The sequence below is a fragment of the Rhinolophus sinicus genome, linkage group LG14 (genome assembly GCF_036562045.2).
Source record: "Rhinolophus sinicus isolate RSC01 linkage group LG14, ASM3656204v1, whole genome shotgun sequence".
In the NCBI taxonomy this organism is placed as follows: Eukaryota; Metazoa; Chordata; class Mammalia; order Chiroptera; family Rhinolophidae; genus Rhinolophus; species Rhinolophus sinicus.
The window spans coordinates 12,172,979-12,190,247 of NC_133763.1; the positions used below are offsets into that span (position 1 = coordinate 12,172,979).

General features: G+C 37.3%; 1 protein-coding gene across 1 annotated transcript in view; it reads right to left on the minus strand.

Annotated features, from left to right (window-relative positions):
* PREX2 (phosphatidylinositol-3,4,5-trisphosphate dependent Rac exchange factor 2) overlaps positions 1–17,269 on the minus strand; it is a 232,990-nt gene that overhangs the window by 78,923 nt on the left and 136,798 nt on the right. Inside the window, exons 24-30 of the mRNA XM_019726246.2 lie at positions 13,820–14,039; positions 13,110–13,317; positions 6,434–6,613; positions 3,902–3,996; positions 2,993–3,075; positions 1,978–2,068; positions 1,241–1,369 (exon numbers count right to left, since the gene is read on the minus strand). Of these exons, the coding sequence (XP_019581805.2) occupies positions 1,241–1,369; positions 1,978–2,068; positions 2,993–3,075; positions 3,902–3,996; positions 6,434–6,613; positions 13,110–13,317; positions 13,820–14,039 (1,006 nt within the window). The remainder of the gene's footprint in view (positions 1–1,240; positions 1,370–1,977; positions 2,069–2,992; positions 3,076–3,901; positions 3,997–6,433; positions 6,614–13,109; positions 13,318–13,819; positions 14,040–17,269) is intronic.

The window sequence follows — 17,269 nt, forward strand, 5'->3', positions numbered from 1 at the left end:
TTTTCCCCAAAGGAATATGTCCTGGTCTAAATATAATTATATTTTTTCTTTTGTCTATAGCTCCCTTGCCCCACCCTTCTTCCTATAAAAACCTTCCATTTTGTACAACCCCCTTTGAGCCGACTCTAGTTGATAGATGGGATGCTGCCTGATTCATGAATCACTTAATAAACTCAATTAGATCTCAAATATGCTCAGTTGAATTTTGTTTTTTCAACAGTATATAACTCTAATTTACCCTAAAATAATGGTAGTGACTGGGGTTATGCTGTAACTTTGCTAAATATTATTCACCTCATCCAACTGACATACAAAAAACTGGGATGAAAATTTAAACACAAGCATACTATTTATTGTACAGGTTTCTCAACCTTAGCACTATTAACGTTTTGGGTCAAATACTTCTTTGTTGTGAGGGACTATCCTATATACTGCAGAAAGTTTAGTAGCATTCATGGCCTCTACCCACTGGACGCCAGTAGCATACCCACAATTGTGACAACCAAAATGTGTCTCCAGATATTGTCAACCACTGGCTTAATATTGGGCAGAAAATAAAAACCACTGAATTAGACTTTTTTTTTAATGAAAGAAAATTCTCATTTCATTTTTTTCACCATAATCATGTTGGAAACTCTCAGACTTGTCTACTTAATAACTGACCCTAAACAGCATGCAATCAGACTTACTGGAGTTGTTCACAAAGTTTTATGTCTCTAATCACATGTTGTACCAATTATAGGACGTTGAGGAAACAATGTTATGGTCGTGAGTAATAATCAACTTAAACAAGTACCTTTGAAGAAAATTAAAAATGGATGATGCCACCTATGGAATTATTTTAATTCGCACAAAGATTCACAATTGATTTTTCAGACTTTCCATAAAAGTTAGCTTCATGCCTTTTTGTGAATCCTTTAGAAATTTTTCTAATATTGTTTGATATTATAAAATATGAAACTCTCCCCATGTTCCATTTGTCTTCACAAACATGAGCCCTTATTTAATTTCCCCAAGAATATTCTCCATGATATAGATCATTTAGATCCTTGGAACGCAAGGTTTTGCAACCTTATTCCTTCTTTCTCTTTTCTTCCCTCAGTCTTTGCAATCCTTTTATTTTCCTGATAACACAAAATATTGCAAAAAATAATCAGGGCGTTACTGAATTTTTGGTTTTAATGGGTTTTTAAATGATTGTTCCTAATGTCATGCGATATTCTCTGCTTTTCATACTGACCTTCAACAAATTTTCTGATGTTCTGAGCAAGATTCCGGACGCTGCTGGGAAGATTCCAAGGGTCCTGCTTGATGTGAAGTCTTAACCTTTTTGGACAACTCAGCTTTGGTTCCATTTCCTGTTGAAATTCTAAATAAACACAAAAAATCTCTCTTAATTCTCAACTATTTACCAGTTAACAAGCCTGTCAACTTCAGAATCCTCTTGTTTTTGCGGCCATCGTTCTAAGTTATTGTCATGGAGGTAATTTCTTGAGCTAGATCACAAAAGAAAACGTGCTAAATCTAAAATGTCAAACTTTAATGTATTATTTTCTCACAAATGTCTAAACAAAGGAGCAAACTTAGGTGAAAACTATACTTTCAACATCCTAAACTAGATGTCAGAAAATGGCAGCTCTAGGTACTGTTGTGTTTGACTGTTCTGTCTGCCCCCTGACATTCCCAAACCCCCTTTCCTACCACTGGGAGCTTGGTTTCAGTCAAAACAACTGGACACTTATGTTTCTTCAATGAACTCATTTCCATTCACTCTGGCATTAAACCTTTTAACTTACAAAGAAACTGAAAAGGTCTTACACCGTTTTTTTACACATACTCAAACATTACAAAAATAAAAGTAGTATTAAGGAAATTATGAAACATAAGTAACCAGAACTTTTCTTCTTATATTTTGCTTTTGCTTCATGACCATACGTTGTTTCCCAGTGGCTTCTAATAGTTACTTTTAAACTGTACCTTGTAATCCTCGACCTGGGGTGAGGTACTTGGTTTGCTCAAAGGCTCTCACAACGGCTTGCCCTTTTAGGAGATTGGTAATGGAATCCACCTAGCAAAACAACAGAGATATTTGACAGTTACATTCAGAGTTACACAATACATAACACAGAGGGTGCCAAAAAAAAATGTATGCATATTTTAAGAAAGGAAAAAATTGTATTAAAATTGTAGTACTCAATATAAACCAACAACAAAAGATAAATACAAGTCACATTTGACTTCTGCAATTACAAGAGGTGCTCAAAGTGGTTACCACAGCATAATTTTAATACAGTTTTGTTTTCCTTTCTTAAGATGTGTATACATTTTTTTGGCACCCTTTGTATATATTTTAGAGAGTAAAGCTTACAAAATTTTTTTTTTCATAAAGCAACAATTACTTTTGAAATCTCATGATTCCTGTGAAATCTACTTTAAATAAAATATTCCTATAAACTCACCTAATAACATTTGCAATGACATTTCTTATTATCCTACTATATATTAATACAAAGTATAAATTCACTTCACAAAAACAAGTAAAAGTTCTAGAATTATTTAAATAAAAAAACCTAAAAGTTATTGAAATACCTTTTAAGGTAGTAAAAGCTTCTACACTGTAAATTTTGGTTATGGATATAAATGTTTTAAGACTATAAAACACCAACATGAGACAATCTTGTGCTTTTTGAAGTTAGTAATAAAGTTGAGCAAGAAATGTCATAAGGGATTCTGAAAACCCACAAATAAACAAACAATAAAAAGAATAAGTCCTGTGTATAACTCTTTATAACTTTCCAAAGATTGTAAAATACTTGAAATTCACAACAATCCTTTGGGTTAGTTGGCTAAAAAAATCTTTATCCCATTTTAAATTGTGGAAATTGAGGTAAAGTGGGTGGAGGAACAGATCACAAGCTCTTTTCAATACATCTGAAAAACAGATTCCTGATAGGTTAGTCTGTAGAAAAATTACCAACTGTCCCAATCATACCTGGCTGAAAAGATGCTCAAGGCAGCTATGTATCTTATCCTGTTTTTCATGAGAAATGCGAACACTCAGGGGAAGTTCATCACCTAGATATCAAAAGAACAAAAAACAACAACAACAAAATACCCATTAATCTTACATTGAACATTGCAAAATATCTTAAAATAAATAAAATAAAAAACATTTAAACATGAGCTCTTATTCTGTACATTAGTTCTCATGTTCAGAAAATGAATTCTAAAAGATTTAATAGCTCTTAAGATATCAGATTACTGATGCTTGGAAACTGAGGTGAAAGACCACTCACAGAGTATCACAGAAAGACCACTGCGGTACTCTGTGTTAATAATTCTTTCAGATGGTATGTTTTACTAATGGTTGAACAGTTGAAATACACTGCAGATTTAAAAATTAAGATTTTTCCTAATTAGATGAAAAATCTTCTTTCATAACACACACAAAACAAAATATTTATATTTATATTCAGTGTTTTTCTCACTAACCACCCCTACCCCCATACCCATCCCCCCTTCACCCACTTAAAAGCCATTTCTGTCGCATCTACTGTTTTAAAAGTCCTTAGTTTCAAAGCCCTTCCTACCTCCACACCCAAGCCACCATGCCTAACGTTTCAATAAAACTTGCCTCCTGTGTACCTATATCCTTCATAGTACCACAGAAAGAGCACAAACCATATGTTAAGATAATGAAAAACTTTATTTGTCTCATTTCTTTGTAATGCACATAAATCTGTTTTTATCAAGCACATAAATCTGAAACGTAGTATGTGAGGTCACCAAGAACGACGGATAAAAGGTAAAAACACATAAGGATCAAACAAGTTAACCCCTTGGAAGTGTGTCCAATAGAACACACATCGAGAAGTACAAATTCCTCATTCAGGAAACGCACCTGAGTCCATTTCATCACTGTGAAAATACGAGCTGCACTGGCTGCTGCAAATGCTAGTGAAGGAGGCGATTGAATTCCTATTGCTGTTGCAGTCGCTGAAAAGAGGGAGTTACGTGTTACTGTCAAAGTCCATTTGCCAAAGTTTCCCGGTGATTTCTTATTAGATAAACTCACTATGTTACAATTCTATTTATTAGTATGTTTTATAGAGAATTATGAGAAAGTTAACTCGCCTGCCACAGTTCATCTTACTTTTTTAAAAGTATGTATTTTAAAGTCAATCCTATTTCCATTTTTTATGCCATATAGTCTAATTCTCAATGAATGTTTAAAAAAATGCATAGTTAGAAAAAGTTGTTAAATGTATAATTATAAAAATAGGAGTCAAACCAAACTTCAAATTCTTTATAATCTGTTTGATGGCACATGCGTGGAGTTTATTTGTGAATAGAGACCAAGTTCTGTATCATGATCTCTGCCTTTCAACCCTTTTTGGAAGCTGAAATTATAACTTCTCCATGGCACTCTGAGCTCCCTCAGGGATGGCCGGCACGTCAGAGTTCAGCACAGAACGTACGCCTTGTAAATAAACGTTCAATAATGCTGAATGTCAAAAGAAAGAAGGTTTAAGATGGTTGTGTGTGAACAGATATAGTATGGATTTCCGAAATAGTGCAGGAGATTACATATTTTTGTCCTCTCATAATAAGTAAAAATGACTTATTTAACTTTAAACTGACATTGGAAAATTCTATTTTCGCCTGGAGGAAGACTGTGAGGGCAACTTTAATTACTCGATAACTAGACGTTGAGGTAAGAAAGTATTTTTAGACATGCAATTTCCCGCTGGAGAGAAACCACATGCTATTAAACCACATGCTATTAAAGAGCATATTGGTATCCTTGAAGCTGAAAGAAAATGAAATGGTAAAAGTAGTTCATCTGTGTAATATAATATTATATATCTAGGAATAATTAACTCGTATGTATTCGTTAAAATTCTTTTCACATAGAAATTGGAATAGTAGAGTGGTTAAGAGACAAACTGTGAGCTAGACCACCGGTTTCATAGGTAAATTAGGTAAGTCCAGTGGGCCTCAGCTTTCTTACCTGTAAAATGGAGTTAATATCAGAACCTACCACCCAGGATTGTGGTGGGAATTATGTCAGATTGTTCTGTTCCCCGACTTGTCTGGTAAAAATATGTTTTTAATGTTATCTCTTGGTGTATACTAAACATCTCTTTTGGGAATAACTTTAAATAATAATTACTTAATATGTGTTGATTGTAAAACACTGTGTAATAAATAAGCACGAATAAGAGAGTTGTTGTCTTCAATTACTGTAAATAAAACAGGAGATGATGAAGGGGAACACAGCATACCATGTTTCCCCGAAAATAAGACCTAACCAGAAAATAAGCCCTAGCATGATTTTTCAGCATGAAACATAAGCCCTAATGCGTCTTTTGGAGCAAAAATTAATATAAGATCTGGCCTTATTTTCGGGGCAACACGGTAAATGTCAGGTTACAACAGTCCTCAGTGAGGTTTCAGGTGATACAAGGATTCAAAGGAGAAAAAGCCACTTGCAATTAAGGAGCCATCATTTGAGAGTCTGGTAGGAAGACGACAATAGAGGTTGGATGCTGTATGGGTTGAACTGTGTCCCCCCCAAATTCTTACACTAAAGCCTAACACTCAGGACCCCAGAATGTGACCTTATTTGGAGTGAGGGTCTTTACAGTGGTAATCAAGTTAAAATCAGGTCATTAAGCTGGGCCCTAGTCCAGTGTGACCAGTGTCCTTATTAAGAAGAGGAAATTTGGACACAGAGACATGCTTGGCTTAGAAGGAAAAGGATGTGAAGAGACAGAGGGAGAAGACGGCCATCCTACAGGCCAGAGAGAGAAGCCCGGAACAGATCACCCCCTCTCAGCCCTCAGAAGGGATCAACCCAGCTGACATCTTGATTTGGGACTTCTAGCACCAGAACTGTGGATAATAAGTAAATTTCTATCGCTTAAACCACCCAGTTCTTAGTACTTGGTTACAACAGCCCTACCAAAATTCCACAGAAGGCATGCGTCAGAAGGAAAAATACCCAAAGCAGGTCATGGAGGTGAGCAAGTGAGATTAGTCCAATTAGCTTGGGACACAGAATATAAGAAGAAAGGGGAGAAACAAGACAAAAAGAACTTTTCCTTACTAGCCACCTGTCCCATAATCAGAAACAGGTATTTGAAAAATGTTAACATAGACACAATTTGCTTATGTGCTACACACATGACACAATCCCAAATTAAGTCCACACCGCTAGAGAAAATGCTTTTCCCCCATGACTCAGATAAGAAAAGGGAAGAATTCAAAAGGTTACGTTGCCTTACTATGCTTTGTCTGGTGTGGGTAAGAGGCTACTCTGTAAGAGTAATAAACAAACACAACAATCCAAAAATGTCTTCAAGACCATTGTGGAAAACACAGCATCACGGGTGACTGTTGATGAAATGAGTTTGAGGAATGAATGAAGTACCTGTACGAGTCTCTGTTGCTGACGGTGTCGTGACCTGAGTCTTCCTGCTCATCGCCTGCCACATTAAAACAGACGCGTTTGCTGTTTCTCTCTCCCTTCTCATTGTCACTGTCTGTTGGGACTATGCACTCTGACGTCTTACGTTCTAATTTAGGAGAATACATTATCGAAGACAGAAGGCTGCATGGTGATAATAAAAAGAAAGAATAAATGCACATTTTCAAACTGGCTGGTACAGATAACTACATTTCGTGTTGCCATGATAGGCTTATAAATATGTCTAAAGTACGTCTATGTTTCACGTAGAGTAAATACCCTCCTGCATAAAAAGCCTGTCATGAAAACTTCACTTGTTTCTCTTAGAATAAGTAATAGAAATAGCACACAATTTGGACTAGAAGGCTGTGTTCCAATCCTGGGTCTCTTACCTTATTAGCTTTGTTATCATAGCTAAGCTGGGATAGTCTCTTGGCAGCTATGAAATGGGAATTATAAGAATATCTAGCCCACAGGATTGCTGAGAGAATAAAATGAAAACAACATATTCCTGGTACATAATGGGTGTCAACTTTCTCCCCCAGCCATTGCCACCACCATATGCAAATACCTGGGAAACTTTACAGTGCTACCCAAATATTAAACCGACACTAAATATGCTTAAATATCCATGAAAATGTCTTATACCATTCATACATATATTCCATAATATCAAACCCAATGCTGTACACTGAGTAAAGATTTGTAAACTGGTTTTACTAAGTAATTAATTAGACATATTTATTGTCCTATGCATTGTACTCAGTGCTGTGGATATAGCAGTTTATAGAACGAACAAAAGCCCCTGACCTCTAGGAGCGTAAATTCTCCTGGAAGGAAACAAACAATGAACAATTAAACTGTGTAGTACATCAGATGGTGACAAATGTCAAGGAGAAAAATAAAAAGGGAAGGAAGCCAGAATTGCAACTTCAAATAGTGTAGTCAGGCAGGATCTCAGTGTGAGACGATACTGGAATAACATTTTGGTGGTTTAAAATTTTTTAGACACAAGTGAAAATCAGGAATCTATGTTACATTGCCCAAGGCCCTGCGAGGCTAAGAATTATTTTAAACGCAGTTTTTCTATTGGAAGGATACTTTATGTCTTGTAAAACAGATTATGTACGTATTCCCTCCCTCCATTCAACAGATTAAAACATCAAACTCCAATTACCCAAGCTCCACACTGCACAGGCAGATGGAAGAACTCTGACTATCACAGAGGACAGGTGCAGGAGTTTTCATCCTGCAAGGAGTCCTCTGCATTCTACGCAACTTTTAAATTAGAAGCCATGAGGCTAAGCATAAACATTTCTTTCAAAGTTATATGGATTATAGTCACACGTTTGCTTTTCATTTTAAACAGCTGCAATCATGCTTGCTCTGATCCTGTGGGAACAAGGGTTAGGCTAACAAAACAAAAAAATGCTAGAAAAACAGTGTTTTTGACACCACGTTTTGCATACAATTTCTAGATTCTTAGAAGCAATAACAGGGCATCAAACTTAATGTTTGTGCATGCAGAAACATTTTCCTTTACTTATGCTCTTATGCTCTAGGTCCATTAATTCTAAATTAAAACCTTGAGCAGCCTGCCCTTCCAGATCAATCTTTCCCTGAAGATTAATGAAGAATTTTGTATGCAGTCTATGCACCTATCTGTGTTTTTCTATTAAATTGAGATTTAAATATCATCATCACCTTCATCTTCATCCTAGCTAACATTTGCTGAGCTCTTAGTCCATCACTATGCAAACAACTTAACAGGCATTCATTCATTCAATCCCTAAAACCACCTTATGAAGTTGGTATTATTATTATTAATCCCATTTTAGAGATGGGATGAGTGAGACACACTGTGACATACATATACTTTGCAAATTCAGCAGAATGCCCCCTCCCTGCAGATCTTGCACACTCTGGAGTGAGGAAGCTGCTCCTTAGAGCTCTCCACACATCCCTGTTCTCTTGGGCACATGACTGGGTGGTCTCCCCTTGCCTGTGAGGATACAAATGACCACGTGACTTGCTCTCACCAATGCAATGTGAGTGGAGGAGACAAGGGGCCCTCCGAGGGGAAAGCCATTATGCCCAGAAGGGCAGTCGGCCTCACTCCCTCTCTCTACAGTGACAATCAGCGAGATTCCATCTGGTGAGCGCTCCATGAGCCTGAACTTGGGTGAAGTCAATGTGGAAAGAAGACCCCGTGACCCTGATTGGCATGGAAAAGTAAGAAGAAAGGAAACCTAGCTGTGAGGCTTTAGACTTTCTGTGAACACGACAATGACAGGGGTAAAAAAACAAAAACAAAAAACAAAACAGTTGTATAGGGACCTAGGGAACTAGGTACAGCCTCTCCACACATATGCCATTAGCCTGACACTTACGTGCTGAGAAGGTCAGCCATGCAGACCTCAGGAGCAGGGCTGACCAGGCAGTTTGTCAAGTTCCAGGCACAGAAAGAGGCGAGTACAGATAGAGCGAGTACAGATACAGCTCAAGGAGATGAGGTTGGAAAGGGGGGACGGGAGAAGTCCGTGGAGGGCTGTGCAGGCCACAGTCAGGCATGTGACAGTAATTGGCTTTAAGCAGGGGACCAGCCTGACCTTTACAAACCTCTCTGGCACCTGCTGAATGTAGGATGTATCAGAGAGAGGCACAGCTGGAAACCCCTACAGTGGGCACTTGTGAGGGGATGATGGTTGACTTGGTCTAAGGTGCTGGGGTGGATACATTCTGAGGTAGAAACTGACAGAACTCGATGTGGTACTGGAGGGGAAGGGGAAGGAAAGAGAAGTATCAAAGCTGATACCCAGGTTTTGGCTTCATAAGCTGAAGAGACAGGAAATACTTTACTGAGAAAGGGAAGACCTTGATGCTGGAAGGGTGGAAATGGATTAGAGTACGATGAACCTAGAATCAGTTTTGGAACAAATTTAAGTCTGAGGTATCTGTGACACGTCCCAGTGGTTTTTAATCCACATCATAGAGAGACTGTGAAAACAAAATAAGTTGTGCATATAATGATATAATTGTGCCTGGTGCATAAGCGTGTATAACACGTTAGTTTTTATGAAGCTGTGCCCTCTTTTATATATTTACCAGAAAAATGCTTGGGAAACCTCAAAGATAATTCCACCACCAGCCCTACCATTCCTATCCGTAACCCCCCAGCTCGCTAAATGTCCTACAATGTGGTTTGTTCATCATTCACTCCTGGGCATCTGGCTCCTGCAAATGAAGTCTGTTCCCAAATGTCCAATCTTTCATAGCCCCCAAAGCTCTTTCTTCATTTCCTCCCTGTGAGAATACACAAATCCTGTGTTTTTAAAATCCTGTGAAAGGTTTCGAACTATCCATAAATAATTTTTCCCTTTACTTATGTCTAAGTACCTAAGTGTCATTCACTAGAAAATAACCCATTACAAGGCAAAAGTATTTAGCATCCCCAAATGAAATGGGAATCACAAAGTATTGATCAAATTCATAACATCATCTTATTTCATGTTACTAGACAGCAAATTCATCTCCAGTTGAACCTTTGGATCTGAACAAAGTAGAAGATTTCGTGGAATGCCTATGTATTAAATAAAATTATTTCTAGAAGTATTCCCAAGGGACGGGGTAACCAGACTTTGTCGTAAGACCAGTTCAACACCAGTCCCTTTCACAGGAACAAATATCTTCTCGAAGGGCTTGCAATGAGATGTGGTGAGGCAGTTTCTCTCAAAATTTGGCAAAGCATCTGAGATCTGCTTCTCCACTCTACAGAGACATCTATGTCTGACCAAGAATAATTACTACATGGTGGGAAAATTGTTTGGTAACGAGCTTTTCAAATAATTTGTCAAGCTCGACTGCCCTGCAGCATCTCTGAATTCTAAGGACAACGTGAGATTCAGGCTCTTGGACAACTGTCCTGCTTTAACGTGATTATACCGCACATTGAATTACATGGAACATATTTATATTTAGAACTAAATTATATAGAGCACACAGAGGAGACCAAGGAAGTTTCTCAAATCATTTGCTCACTTCATGTCACTTTCTTAATAGGCATGCACAGTTGGGTAAAGGCTTTTAGAAGAACAGAGTGGGGAAATCTTAAGTAAAAATAGGTAACCAGAGGGCAAGGGGGTAAGGGAGGGTAGATGAGGGCAAATGGGATCAAATATATGGTGATGGAAGGAGAACTGACTCTGGGTGGGGAACACACAATGTGATTTATAGCTGATGTATTACAGAATTGTACAACTGAAACCTAACTTTACTAACAATTGTCACTCCAATGAACTTGAATTTTAAAAAAATAAAAAATAAATAAAAATAGGTAAGCAGTGTACGTAATTGGCTTAACCCCTTTCTGCAATTAGTGCTTTAAATATGAAGCATTTTAAACCAAGGAAAGGGAGCCCCGTGACTCTAACCATTTTCTTTCACAGTATAGCTACATTAGCTGAACTTAAAAATGAAAAGCGAAAAAATTAACATAAACAAACACAACCTGGACAATTGCCAGGCAGTGCTAGGTAGTTAACGTATTAGAAGCTTCCTCTCAGAGGCAGTGTCCACTCAGGCACGTCAAGAAGCCTGCCATGAATAAAGGACCCAACTGAAAAGTAGGAATAATAACTCTTGGACTGATTGGAAATATGGCATTGGTCTAGATTCTCTCCCCAAACCCTTTGAAATCCAGGATACATGATGCAATGTCACTATTTATTACCTCATTAATACCGTGTTTCCCCGAAAATAAGACCTAACCGGACCATCAAGTCTAATGTGTCTTTTGGAGCAAAAATTAATATAAGACCTGGTCTTGTTTTAATATAATGTAACACCTGGTCTTATATAATATAACATAATATAACATAACATAACATAACATAACATAACATAACATAACATAACATAACATAACAACATAACATAACATAATATATAACATAACATAATATAATAAATACCGGGTATAATATAATATAATACTGGGTCTTATATTAATTTTTGTTCCAAAAGATGCATTAGAGCTGGTCCAGCTAGGTCTTATTTTCGGGGAAACATGGTAAGTCTTCCTCTATCCATTTCCTAAATACCTCAGGGGAAAAAAAAAAACTGGTTTCTAATATAGAACATATCATATAATAAAATCTGATTTATTAAACAAAGGAAAATATAATGCCCTAAAATATGAATTTTGCTGTTACAAGGTAACAAGGCCATTCTAAGACAATTCAAAAGTATCATACAGTTATTTAAAACCAGCTTCTCTTTGCAACTGTTTAATTCATTCTGTTAACAGGGCAGTCACAGTATCATATGTGTATACCAAGTCTTACAAGTAATTTTTAAAACTAGCATAGTAGACATAAGAAAACAGAATTTTAATTCTATATTAGCGCATTAAAACATTAGGAAAAAATGGCATAGTAAATTGTAAATATTTAAAGACCATCTTATAGAAATGTGATGCATCCAATATGGTGAATTTGATGTCTAAATTTCAAAGATGTGTAAAATAAGAGATTGTGTCAATCGACTTAATTAGTATCATGTCTAATTGCAACAAAGGGCTTAGAATAAGTTTTAAATATTTTGTCAAAACTGAATTATCCATGGAAATATGAAATGGTGTTTCTGTGTGTGAACTGCACAACACACACATCTGCTAGCAATCTAAATCTGTAATTTCACAGTGCTACAAAAAAAAAAGAGAATTAATGGTGTTCATACGATTTTTAGAGTCTACCAACATTGGATACATTCACCAATTTCAATCCCTTGAATGATGAGCAAGCATGCTGCTACATACTATGTGAATTGCTATAACTATAACTTTTATAGTTTTTACCACAAGCTTCTAATGTGTTATTATTTTCACCTGTTTTTTGCATGAGAAACTGTGCTACCCCAAATCCCATGCTTTTCTGACCACACATGATGTGGAAAATCATCCTACAAAGTCCAGGCTGTTCTCAAAGTATCAAACTCTTAAATAAGAATCAGCATTGATCTCTTTGGAAAAGTTCTAATTAACTTCCACTGTCTTACTTGGTAAAAACTTTCTAATTACTGGCACAGCTAGTTGGGTTATTGCTTTGTAGACTATTAATTCAATCAGAAGTGGGAAAAAAAGTATTGGTCATTGGTCCAAGGGATACCTAAGTTTGGATTTAGTCATTTAAGAAGAGCGTTAGGATTTACAAAAATATTTTATATTTTTCCCAAACATCGATTGAGTGCCTATGCACCAAGTATTATGCTATGTTTTGTAAAGGCTACCAGGAAATCCCTATACACAGTACTCTTTCAATCACATTTTCCAATTTAACATTTTCACGTGAAAACTTATTTAATGTTTTCTATATGATAAAATCTTTCCCCTGATATCAAATGCTTCCTTAAACTATATATATATATATCTTTATAGAGAGAGATATAGATATATATTGATATATTGATTTTGCCATGTTTTATCACTTTCAAGGTGTTAGAATGAAGAGGATCTATACGGTCAGCAACAATCTCCTACCTACATTTCCAAAAACTAAAGAGAGAAGGATGGATGTTCAAAAGTCTCCTTTTCCACATCTCTTTTATGAAGCACTGTTAAAAGTATAATCAATAAAATACTTACTCATCTATTTGACAGACACACATCTCCACTTCTTTCAGTGCAGTCTGAAGTTTGCACAGCAGTTTTTGATAGATATCTTGGGTTTCTAAGTCTTCTTCTTTTAACAAATACCGGAGCCCATGGCCGTCCTGCTGTCCCAAAGACAGGCCCGAGGGGGCAGCCATGGTTGTAATCGTATGCTGAATGTACACCATAGGGCTCAGCTTCCCTGAGGGGTTAGAATCAATCCACAGTAATATTTACTACCTTTAGCTTATAGTAACCATCCAGCACAACTCATTTGAGAGGCCCGAGCTTACATAAAATAAGTTGCCAATCCAATGTTGAGTTTAATTCAGGAATCAAAGCTTATGGGGAGATTACAAGTTAGGAATACATCTCAATATCACATCCTGCTGTGATGGTGGAGAAGCACATTATGCGTCTCTTGCAGCTGCTCACCCTGTATTTTTCTCATTTATAGGGCCATTTCAGGTTAACAGTTTTCACAGCAGGAAGAGCAGGGCCTAACATACGTATAATAACTCCATTTTCATTCTATAAACATTCACGCATCATCATCCAAATGATGAATAGTGAGGAATCCTGTCTTGATAAATGTTCAGACTTGCTTACACACCAGGGATCTATCCAGTTTCAGGAATGTGGGAACAGTTATGATTGCCTGCACGACTTTTCATGATTTGATCAAGTTTCAAACGCTAACATACCTTGCTCAGATTTGTTCTCTTTATCCTGAGAAGTATGCTTCCTACTATCCAGCTGAACACCAAATGCACTCCCCAGGGAGGTTGATGTCTTAGGATAAGAAACTTCCATCACATTGACATGGCAATTGGTAGGGCAGAAGTCACTGCTGTGCAATGGGGAGACTTTTGATTTGGCTTGTTTAAAGGTGGGCCAGGCTCTGTTCTTTAGTACACGAGAGAACTGTAAATTAAAGAAGAAATAAAAAACAGTTGAACATGCAGTGATAACACAAACATTTCATTTCCATCATTCATGGCAAACTCCAAAGAAAAAGAAATCAAGGCAACTGGAATGAACAAAATTATAAGTTGCTAGAAATTAAGTCATTGTTTTAGAGTCGACACATTCTTAATCAAGCAAAGCAAGAGAGGCAGCAACTGTATATGATTCCTTTGAAATTCTGATTGTAAGTTAGATGCTAAAAGAAATGAATTTGGGGTGGCCGGTTGGCTCAGTTGGTTCAGTTGGTTAGAGCGCTGTGCTCATAACACCAATGTCACCGGTTTGATTCCCACATGAGCTAGTGAGCTGCACCCTCCACAAGCAGATTGAAAACGACTCCACAACTAGGTTGGAAACAACGACTTGACTTGGATCTGATGGGCCCTGGAAAAACACCCTGTTCCCCAATATTCCCCAATAAACATTTTAAAAAATAAAACTAAAAAAAATAAATCATTTCACCAATAATATACACATTAAAAAAAAAAGGAAAAAAAAAAAAGAAATGAATTTAAGTGACCTAGAACTCAAATCCACACACAGCTGAGCATCTGACAGACAAATCAGTGTCCTGGGACACCAACATAGGATCTCCATCTTTAAAGCGAGGCAAGGTGGCAGAATAGGGTAGCTGACAGGTCAAAGGGTAGAAGAAGACGGGATTCTTCCAAACATTGTCAGAAACCCAATCCCAACCTGAGGTCTGTGAGGAGGTTAGAAAGCAAGGCACGGCGGTGTTGACCCAGAATGACAGGACGATGGGCGGAACCAATTGCACATCCCACGCTTTCTGCCAATCACTGCTGAGCACTTGGATCAGGATTGGCCTGAGGACTGGTGTGGACTCTGCTCTTAGGCCATTGAGAATAAAGCCATCCTCAGAGGCTTCACGTTGACTTCCAAGGACAGCCACTCCCCTGCTTAAAATCTTGCAATCGAAATCCATGTCACCCTTGCCATGGTGTACATAGCTGCCCGAAGTCTGATCCAAGCTAGCTTATTTGTCTCCAGCTCCCTTCCCCTTGACCCTTGTGCTCCTTCCGGCCTTCACTCAGTTCTGCTCACACACCATCTACTCATTCATTGGACACTCTATTCAGAGTGCTTAGAATATGTTCTTCTCTCACTGATAAATTTACTCCTATGCATTTGCAAGTTCTGTGAAACCATCAAGAGGCCTTCCCTGAGCCCTGGTCTAGGTTCAATTTCTCTGGTTAGGTGCTAGGGTACAGCACACTGTAACCCTCCTTATGATCACAAATAATTTCCTTTCTCTGTTTTCCTTAGCAGATGGTGAACTCTCTGAGGGTAAAGCTTATGTCTGTCTTATGCACCGTGAACAGGCATCTCACAGAGTTGGACTGGATTCTAGTTTCCAAAACAAAAGGGCGGAAAACCACCAGCTACCCATGTTTGACTTATGTCACCCCAATAACTGATGAAATGCTGGGCAAGTCACTGTCATTATCGTTTTTGGCAAAATAAGTGCTATGAATTAAATCATCTCTACGCTCGCTTCTTGCTTGAAAACTATAACCAGATCCTATCTATTTATTCTACTAGTAGAGTAGTAGTTTGGCCATTGAGAAGAACAAAAGTTAAGGCTACTACTGTGTACTATCTAACTTTTCTAGGGTAACTTCAAGAATAAAGATGTGATACCAAAAACCACATCTTCAAAATAAAAGCTCACCATTAGAATATGAGCCGTCTTATATGTATATTAAACTGTGTTTTCATATCACATGTCAGAAACCACGGAGCTCAGTGAAGTCCTAGCATATAGTAGGATATAAGTGGCACTGGATTGAAATGAAACAGTTTCCTAACTATCATCAAAATAACTAACAAATTTGATAGTAATGTAAACTTTCAGTCAAAAACTCCTTTCTACTGTAGAGGGGGGACAAAACTCTCAGGTACACCTCGCACAGCACGCAGAAAAGCACACAAATTGATTTATGTCACGGCATCTACCATAGTAGACAGTTACACTTGTCTTGCCTTCTTTCATTTTAACTAATATCCATTCATTCAAAAATGTGAAGAGAAGCATCTATTCAAGGCCCTGTGTTAAATGCTGGAAATCCAGCCTTCACCCTCATGGAGTTCATGGTATAGTAGGGGACACAGGTAAAAACAATATAACATTATTGTTATAGATAATGATATTATTATAGTTTATATGTAACATATATAAGTATATATAACATATGCATTATAATATATAATATAGAGAATATATTATATATACTTATATAAAAGTTACATATATATGACTATATGTATATCGCAATTATATAATAATTATAACAGCCAGTTAACTAGAGATTTTGGTAAGTGCTGAAGAAGAAAGTGAATAGATGTAATGCAGAGTTACTGGAGTCATCGGAGAAAGTAGGGGGAAGACCCCTTTCCAGTTCCTATAGCTTTCCAACACGTATATCAATACAAGAGTCTGTGAACATAGTATGCCCCCCATCTCCATGTACTCAGGGGTGTGTAACCACATGTCTGAAGGTGCCTGACCTCTTTCAAAAGAGTGAACGTCAGAGAGGAATGGTCTTTGCTAAGAGCCTCTCTTGGAGAAGGAGGAGCCTTATGACAGTAGTGCTATCTTCCCTCCCGGCTTGTTGCTCGGCGAGCAGATAGAGAGGAGAATAAGGGTCAGGGGAAATACTTCTTTTTTACCATAGGTGATAATAAGGCATATTTATATATTGACAGGAATAAGCATTTCTTGGAAATGGGCCTTTACATTTTTAATGCACTGGTAGTTAGTTCAGGAATTATTGAACATGATAACACATTTGAATCCAGTTAGAATCACTTGCCTAAAAGTCAAAAATAAAACAAAGGTAAGCTATTATTTTGCAGACAGCCTCCTATCTCCGTTCAGTGTAAAACCCCATTGGCAAGGAGTTGTAAAAATTTTATATCAGGATAAGAGGACATGGGGAGAAATTTTACCCACAATTTTCCCCATCCATACATCAGGTGGAAGATTATGTGGCACTAATAACTAAAGGTACTGGAGCATTCCAAGTAAGACTTTGTTGCCTACTTGTAATATTTTTGTGTAAACAGGAACTCTCCCTTAAAAGCTCAGGAAATATATGTATAGATGAAGTATCCCCGACACCCAACATAAGCCCAATTATGGACCTATTATAAAGCAGAAGAATCTA